The sequence below is a fragment of the Triticum aestivum genome, chromosome 3B (assembly GCF_018294505.1).
Source record: "Triticum aestivum cultivar Chinese Spring chromosome 3B, IWGSC CS RefSeq v2.1, whole genome shotgun sequence".
NCBI lineage: Eukaryota > Viridiplantae > Streptophyta > Magnoliopsida > Poales > Poaceae > Triticum > Triticum aestivum.
The window spans coordinates 518,278,257-518,287,575 of NC_057801.1; the positions used below are offsets into that span (position 1 = coordinate 518,278,257).

General features: G+C 46.0%; 1 protein-coding gene across 1 annotated transcript; it reads right to left on the bottom strand.

The window, feature by feature from the left end:
* Positions 1–625: 625 nt before the first annotated feature.
* LOC123070685 (respiratory burst oxidase homolog protein A) lies at positions 626–7,708 on the bottom strand. Its single transcript, XM_044493977.1, has 14 exons — positions 6,810–7,708; positions 6,558–6,717; positions 6,414–6,462; positions 5,491–5,604; positions 3,981–4,400; positions 3,328–3,711; positions 3,147–3,242; positions 2,956–3,071; positions 2,628–2,795; positions 2,384–2,543; positions 2,025–2,222; positions 1,782–1,910; positions 1,535–1,613; positions 626–1,210 (listed from the first exon to the last, which is right to left on the bottom strand). The coding sequence occupies exons 1-14, from the start codon at positions 7,459–7,461 to the stop codon at positions 1,101–1,103; spliced, it is 2,835 nt and encodes a 944-aa protein (XP_044349912.1). The 5' UTR covers positions 7,462–7,708; the 3' UTR covers positions 626–1,100.
* Between the last annotated feature and the right edge of the window lie 1,611 nt (positions 7,709–9,319).

Below are 9,319 nucleotides of genomic sequence, written 5' to 3' on the forward strand. Positions count from 1 at the left end.
ATTTTGGGACGGAGTACATGACATTCTCATATACATGTACTCCTTTACACACATACATGACATTCTTATATACATGTACTCCATTTCAAGGGACTATATTTTCTCAGAATTTTTCGAAACTGAAAATGGAGTATATACGTGTACTCCATGGAGCTCGGTCTCCAAAAAAGCCCTACTCAAAACCCACATAAAAAACCACACAAAAACCCGATCATAGAAGCTTCTTCACTGAAAACTGCTTCCCCAGGACCCTTATTGGGCGGCCCATCTGTCTCTCGCCTGCGCGAGACGGCAAAATATAGCTCCGGCACGCAGCCGACGCGGCCCTCACCGCTCCGCCGTCGTGCCGGCCGGAGCACCAGAGAGGGCAGCTCGAGTGAGCGGCAGCCCTGTGCACCACTGCGCACGCCCTTCTTCCTCACAGATTCTGGACCCCGGACTCTGGTACACCCGAGGATCAGAAGTACCATTCGCTTCCCAGATGGCAATGTGCAGGTGAGTGAATCATGCTGGCTCCAGATTTCAACACGAGCATTATTAGATACAGCAATACATGACTTGGTTTTTCCCTTCCTGATCACTGTCACAGCTCACAACAGTGACGCCACACCCAGCCTTGAACCAATCAGCTCACAACAGTATACCTTTTCTTTTTTTTCTTTCACTTTTCTTTCGTTTCTTTTTGTATATGTAAAATTACAGACACAAACGTACTTTTTTTTGCCTTGGTCAGACAATCAGCTGCATGATAAAAATATACAGTTAATTAGCCTTGTGGCTCGCGGTTCCCTTCCTATGTCCTATATATCATCATCCTATACTCCCAACTATATTCAGGAGAAGCGTCGTCTTCAGGTGGTCTCTGTACAATCGAATCCCCTCTCAGGTCCATGTTGTAAAAGCCATCATGGAAGCCACATGTAGATCTACATCCTTCTTGTTGGCGCATTTGGGATTTTGGAGTGCTGTCCAGCAAGAAGTCTATGGCTGCTTCTTCACCTTGGCCTCTCCCGTCCTTTATAAAGAATATACCAGGACAAAAATGCTGTACAAGTAGCATAGCTTCTATTCTCGTTTCCTGTCAAGTGTCTACTTGGAATTCAGAAATACTCCTTGTGGAACTCGAATTTTGTGGTGCATTTCCCATTGAACTCGTGGCAAAGCTTGGCAAGTTCTTGTGCCAGGACTGGAGCTCCACAGTAGAAGACACCTGTATGCAAACATAAATAATTATGGACTTTGCTTATCGACATAGGATTTGATATTACTAATACTAATTCAACCCAAGCTGAAATAAAAAAATCATGATTACTAATACTACTAACACACCATTTATAATTTTAAAAATTTGCCTAGCAGTCTTCCTTGTGTAGTACATCCAACTAAACGTTTTGCATATCAACGTACTAGTGCGCGCACATAATAACTCTAGCATGGATATACAAAAATAACTTTGATAACGGTAGATAATCCATGGGTCAATGACTTCAACAAATCAAATCACGTTTGATTAGGCTGTAATACGTATACTAACCTATCTTGGCATACGGGTGCTTGGAGGCAATTTTGGCTAGGACCTTTTTCCAATTTGGTCTTGCAAAATGTGTCCGAACCTGGAAAATGAGTTCACTGGTAGTCAAATGCAAGTAGTAGGAGTACAAGGCAAGTGTGCGCCTCTTTTAAACATTTATGCCAATAAATAGGGAGAAATGGCTTAATAGTTTGATGCATTCACTTTACAGACTGAGGAAAGCTACTAATAGCTTTATATCACTGCTTACTTTAGTTCCAGAGACAACATCGACACCATTCTTGGCATGGTTCAGGGCTTGAAGCATAGTGATGAGCGCCGACCGAGCATCCCCTTCCTCGTAAACGCTTGTGAGGTAGTTGTGCATCTCAATGATATTCTACATGGATCAAAGGTAAGTTTAAGTACAACTTCGCAAGGGGAACCTATTGTGAATTTCTGAAGATAACAAACTGCACTGCAAACAAAAGTAACAGTCACTTGATGTACTTACCCTTTGATCCATGTCGGCAATCTCATTCATGACTCCTTTGAACCAATCAAAAGAGCCTTGCTCACGTGTCACCCAATAAAAGTAAGCATTTGTAGTCTTTAAAACCTTCCTTGGTCTTGTGGTAACCCTCATAAGCGTACCCAGATCAACATGTGGCTTATTCCGACCAACAGGTGGATAAAGATCCGTAGAAGTATCCTGCAATTATGCTTGTGAGTGGAAAATAAACCATAGAAAGAATATGTGAATGATATTTTATTTCACTTCTTAGACTTTTTTGAGTAATCTATTTATTTCTTGAATAATTACTTCTAAGACTATGAAGATGACTGACTGATGATATGGAGAATATAACGAACCTCCTCTTCCTCCATCTTAATGATGTTGTTGAGGAGATCTTTCAAAATGCTGATAAAGGGTGTTGCACCAATTCCTAATCCAACAAGCAGTAAAACATCATACTTGCCGTAATCCTGAGCAGGAGAACCATAAGGGCCATCGATCAGAAGCTTTGGTAAGCTGCATGATCAAAAGACAGTATTATGGATTGTGAAGTGTCCACAGAGCACAAATGTACCCGCTAAAATACAGGGATGTTCATACGTTTTCTTAGTTGTCTCGTCTGCTCTAAGAAGGCCACTTTTTCCACTCACTGGGGGCTCGCAGGCCGCGGAAAATACTCTCTTGAGCTCTCGTGTCCAGTCACCAAGTTGCCGAACATGGATGCTGAGATATTCATCTCCAGGGGCTGAAGTAATTGAGAAGGGATGCCTGAAAGAGATATAGTGTTCAAAGTTGAATGTAATGAGACAGTCTGCCTTCTGCAGACATGAAGTGTGCAAGAAATTATGTGTTGTCTATCCTAGAGGTTGAAACTAGCACACACAATTCAGCAATGATTGAGGGCCACAAGTGTACAGCAACAACATACCATTCAAAGGGCGACACTGCTGGACACTGAACAAACATATATTGCCCACTTTTATAACGAAAGGTCGCAGGTTTGGTCATTTGCAGCGTCAAGACATTACCAGGATAAATGGCCACCTGCAGATAAATGGCACTAGATTAGTACAAGGCACAAAGAATCAGTGCTCAAGTTTCTGATGTATTTTTACTGACCTTCAAGAGCCGGACAGCATAACTGCCAGACCTGAAGAACCTTAGAATCCTCTCCCCTAGATACAAGCACACAGGCACTGCAAGATACATCCATGTCTGCATCAAAAGAAAAATATAAGAATCTTAGGAATCCAACTACTTTCAAGTAAAAGAATGGACGATAAATACATAAATATCTCACCGATTTTCTGTACCAGACACGAATAAGGTACACAAACTGGCCATGAACAATGAGAGCCACGTACACAATGGCAAACAAATGGTGGGAGTACCAGAAAGCATTGAAGCCAGTCAGTTTGTCGAATGGTTTTGGAAGCTTTACTAGGCTACGCCGGAACCACCGAGTTGCTAAAGTAAAAGCAATTATCATGCAGACAACCATGATTATCCCGGTGACGCCCTCCACTCCTTTGATCAATGCAAGATATGTTGGCTTTGTTTCCCCGAAATAAATTCCCAAAGGAGTATACATTTCTTCTGATGAACGTATAAGCCGTGGAAAATCGCATACGAGGTGGTTCCCTGCATGAAGAATAACACCAACCACAATTGCTGCTGCAATAGTCTGCCATTACAACAAAAAACACAAATTATTAGTATTACTTGTGAATTTCATGTAAGCTAAAAGGTTCTGAGTTGGCAACAGGGCTACTATTTTATCTGCAATATAGATGCCTTTAGGTCTCTCTAAGTTGGATTTAAGCAATTTAATCAAATCTACACACATTCACGTCTGTGAGGGCTTCTAAATACATTAAACTAACTTCCAAGGTGATTGCACTATCAAAGTCTAATTTAACTTCAGAAGAGAGGAAAATGATACGTGTGTCTAACCTTGTGGAAGTTGATATTGTCATCAAATGGCAATACACGTGCCGCCCTTGTATTCCGCAGCCAAGTAATGGTGTTGCGGCACACTGGCAGGAGGATGATCGCCATGTTCAGCTTCAAGGTTTCAGCGGCGCCCTTTGCAGTTGTCACGCAGTAGCCCATCACTTTAAAGACATAGCGCTCGCGGTACTGGATGAACTTCCAGGTGAAGAGTCCAGCCATTATTCCAATCCACAACGCGAGCACCCACAAGCGTTTCCAGTTGTCCTCCAAATAGTAGATCAAAGAGTTGCCTATTTTGCGGATGGAGCCCTTCTTCCTTAGTGCCAAGTTTTGGCTCAGTGCCTGGCTTGTGTAACTTAACGCCTGGCTGTAGTTCACGTACGTGTCTTTCTGCAGCAGAAGTGTCTCCAGTTGCCAAAGCTGAAAGGAGAAAAGAAATAGCAGTGCACTTCTCAGAAGTCAGTAAAAGTAGAACCATTGGTTCAAGTTCAAGCGACAGTTATCAATTTGTAAAAAAAAAAAGCCTGTGAACAAATTAATACTTGCATTCTTGTTTCAAAAATAATAATACTTGCATTAGCATTACTTACAGCGACCAAGCATAAGTTCAGTACAAGAGTGACCAAGCATAAGTTCAGCACAACAGTTCAGACTTCAGAAACGAAAAACAAAGGTAGAGAACAGGTTATTCTACAGCCAGTCTACATTCCTATGGGTCAACCTTCAGCCTGCCTAATGATTGCTTAGACCAGCTCGGAAGGGACAAGCTTGCGCCTGAACAATGCACAACTGAAGAATCATGGGAGCCATGATCGAACGATTCGGTTCGGTGGCAACGGAAGTGGTGGTGGTGCGACGGGCTGTAGGTGGCAACCGGCACTGAACTAGCTAGGCAGGCAGGGGAACGGAACGAGGCAAAACAGAAATTGATGCTAGCTATCCTAGCTGGTCCACAGCTGCTCGCCAACCTCGATATAAATGATGATGGGGAAGAACTGTCCATGGGATACCACCATATCCAGCTTCAGTCCATCGATTTCAATGGTGCATTTCGCTGCAGGTGGTTGGGGCCCTTCAATGTGACGAGTAAATTTTTACTACAAAAAATCATACTGGTGCTGCGTGTCGCCTGCCAAGTTTAAGGGTGCTACTACTGTTTATTTCGCCGGCTGAGGTGCACCCATCACCCAGCAATGCGTGAGATGCAGATAAAAACGATGATATTGGACATTGGTACGGCTGGGCTCTACTACCATATTTTATACCCCTGCTGGTACAACTCCACCGGCTTGCCGAGGCAGATAACCCAGGTCAACTGCTCCTGAAGTAAACTAATAAGGTTTACCTACGCGAATAGTAGAGCATGATCTCATTGTTTACGAAGGCGCACGCATCTCCACAAGCTAAACGAGTACAGCAGTAGCACCAGCAATCAAAGAAGTGGTCGCTGACAGGTGCAGCACGCACGCGGTCAGGCACCAAAGCTAAAGCGACGATCGATGGAGCTCACCTCGATGTATCCCAGCTCTTCGGGGTCAAGCTCCTCCATGATCAACGCGGCGTACTCCTCCGCTTGCTCCTTAAGCCTCGACAGCTTATTGGCGGACGCGCTCAGCATGATGATCTGCCAAAGAAAGGGAACATATGATGTAACATTTTCCTTCCAAAACCAAACGGAAAGCTGATGACGCCGCCCCGGTGAAAGGCACCCTGTACGCGCCCCAATCCAAAAAAAAAACTACGTGAATCACCACACCTTTCAGCCTGAGTCGAGCGGATCAGCGAAGATCAGCGGGCAATCACGGAAATGCCCCTCACCTACTGCCTGGCCGGCCGGAATGCCCTCTCGCCCTCACACAAAGCGTTCTAGAACAAAGCTGCCCGGCCTTTCCCTGAACGAGGGCTAAAAAACGAGTGTCCCAAAAGCTGGCAGGTGGGATGTGAATTGCCGAGTTGGTGAGACGCGGAGATGTTTTGGTTTAGCTCACCGACTCCGATTAGATAGATGACCACAGCTTCTTACGTACTCCACCCCGGTTCTTAATAATCCTCTAATTCTAATCTAATCTAATCTAATTAAAACCCCTCCTTGCATGTCGGATTATAGTAAGTACTGTACTGGTTATTAAGAAGGAATTGTCCTTAGTCCTCTGGAAGCACAGAGTGATAATTAAAAAGTGCTGGAGAATGCCATACGGTACGGGGGGGTGCAGTGCATATTCGGCGAAACACTCGACAGATTTTGATATGGACAGCTCGGTCGTCGACCAAATATTTGAGCCGTCGTCAAACCAAAGCCTAAATGATCAGATTTGGTGTCCTCAAATAGCAATGTTTTTTTTTTTTTGAAACGGAGGCAAATAAATAGCAATGTTTGAAAACAAAGGGGAAAGGCAAGCACGGCATAGTCATGGGCATGGAGTGTTTGCTCACCTCTTTCACCTCCGCCTCCCCAATCCGGCCGTCCGCATTCTTATCCACCCTGGTTGAAATTGAAAGGAAGCAAAACATGTTGTCACGGAATGGCTAACGGACAGTAAAATCGAATTACAGGCTTGATAATGGTGAATTAATTACATGTCGAAGAAGATTTGGAGGCGGGAGTCGAAGCTGTTGTCGGTGATCTGCTGCCAGATTTCTCGCAGCTCCTCCTTGCTGATCGTGTCCAGCTTCATCTGTCGCCGCCGGCTCAGCGTGTCGAACAGCTCCAGCGCGAACTCCTTGGATTCCGTCATCCCTGCGGCAGCGCACCTCGCCGGTGTTTGAATTCCTTGGATACGGTTCGAGCAGAGGGAAATGGAGGAGCGGGCGGGATGATGGGGTACCTACCTATGCATTCCGCGAAGTCGGAGCGGGAGAGGTAGCCGTCGCGGGCGAGGCGGTCGAAGTTGGCCTGCACCTCCCTCCAGGCGTTGCTGGCCTTGTTGCTGCTGATGAAGCGGAGGCCGCGGAGCGCCCGGTGCGCCCCGGAGCGCGTGCGGTCCAGCTGCGCGCGCTGCCGGCGGGCGGCACGGGCGGCGAGCGCCGACTCGATGCCGGACGACGGCTGCTGCTGGTGGTGGTGGCCCTCGTCGCGGCTGTGGCTGTGGCTGCGGCTGAACCGCTTGGTGAGGTCGTGCGAGAAGTGCCGCGCGCCGGCCATGAGCTCCTGCGACAGCTGCACCAGCCGGTACGACGACGTCCGGCGCATCGACGGAGACCGCGACGAGGACGACGACGCGCCGCAGCCGCCGTCCGCGAGCTCGCCCCGCGCCGGCACCGGCAGCCTCAGCGCCCCCGAGCCCGACCCCGACGCCGCCGCCGCCGCCGGCTCGACGCTCCGCAGCACAATGGTGTCGTCGTCCTGCAGGTCAAGCGTGACCTCCACCAGCTCCTCTCCGTCCTCGGAGCACGGCTCGGACCCGCGCGGCGAGGAACCCGTGCTGAGCGACCGCGGCGTCGTCCCCGCGGAGCCCCATCGCGGGTGGCCGCCGCCCCTCATCGCGCCGCTGCCCAGCCTCTGTCCCCAACGCACACGCGGCCTCACGAGGCAGTCCGGCCCAATGCCCGCACGCGCGCGCGAGCTCGACGGGATCGCTCCTGCTCCTCGGAAACTGTGGGGGAAAGGCGGCCGCGACGCGTCGGAACGGGAGGCCGGCCGAGGAAGCAACGGGAGAGAGCAATATATGCGCGACAGGTCGACCCCAGAAGCACAGCAATAATAATTTACAAAAGTGACTGAAGTACTTAGTGCTAGTAGCAGCAGCGGCTTATTAAGTACCGGAAGATCAGTGGGGGAAATGCGCCGGAGAGAATGACACGGGCGGTTCACTTTTCGGGTTCATCTCGTTCATATGGCAGGCAAGGCGATCGACGGTCCACACTCCAACTTGCGGAGCTCTTCTTTTTGAAATAGTAGTAGTAGAAGAAGAAATTGATACACTTCTCGCTCTTCTGGCTTCAATGAGTAGTGCATTATCTTTGAGGGAAACGCGGACGCTGCGTCAGCTCTATTAAGATAGAAGAATCCAGGAGTGCAAGACCACAATTCTGTAGCTTCAAAGAGTGGTGAATTTTGCAGTGCATTCTGTTGACGCTCGCATACACCGCAAGATTGTTTTGAGTAAACAACAGTGGAGGAAGCGTGGAAAGCAGTACGCGCGTGTATTAGGGGTCTAGTTTGGGCTCTCCGTATTAACAAGATGATTCTGTCCTTGTAGCGGAGTCAACTCTTGTTGTGATTATGATAGAAAGAAAACTGTTGTTGTGATCTTTCCTAACGTTGATGATGTATAAGGTGGTTGGTGTTGGGCGATCGATGTTCTTACGTGTAATCGAAAGTAAGATATTAGAGGGGCGGCCGAAACACACACGCGGCCAATGCTCTGACGGGCTTGTACTAACTCCGTCCGGGTTTATTGGTCTTCATTGTATTTTCTGTCAAATTTTGACCATAGATTAAACTAATAAAATGTTTTCGCATGTCACCAAACATTGTATTTTTGAAAACTATGTTCAAATACGAATCCAATGAGATAGTTTTTTTTTTGACATGCATTAACATTTTGTTAATTAAATCTTTAGTCAAAATTTGGCACAAACTATAAAGGGGACCTATAAACCAGGACGAAGGTAGTATCTTTTTATGAAAGAAATTGCATCGTATTCGACGTGTCACTGCACCTACCAACCAGGCGTATGAAGTTCATGTAAGCAATTAACCATCAAACGAAAAACTAGAGTATATCTCGTTGCTGCGAAAATTGCTTACAATATACTCCCTCCGTTTCTAAATATAAGTTTTTATAGAGATATACTATGGACTACAAATGGAGCAAAATGAGTGAATCTATACTTTAAAATGCATCTACATACATCTATATGTGGTCCATAGTGAAATCTCTACAAAAACTTATATTTAGGAACGGAAGGAGTATTTCTGTAAGATTAGAATGTGTGAAACATGGATATTTTTGATTAATAATATGATAGCTGACATAAAAATGCATATAAGTACATTTTATTCTTGTATGGTGATAAAATATTTATTAATTTGTAAGATATTTTTACATAGAGTATTTACATTCCAGCCCACTTTGTGGTTGGAGGTGGAAGAGGAGGAGATTTCTAAGGGACAAATGCTAAAAAAGAGATAAAAGGGTTGTTGGGCCTCTCCTATTCTATAGGCAAGGAGAAAAAAAAATCTTCTTTGAACCTGTGAAACCAAGAATCTACGGATGGGGGATCCTCTGAAATTCTTATTCTTCTTTTTTTTGCGGAAAATTGCTGATCTATTCAACTCCAACCATGGCAGTACAATAAACATCAGAAATAATAAAAATTACATCCAGATTCACAGA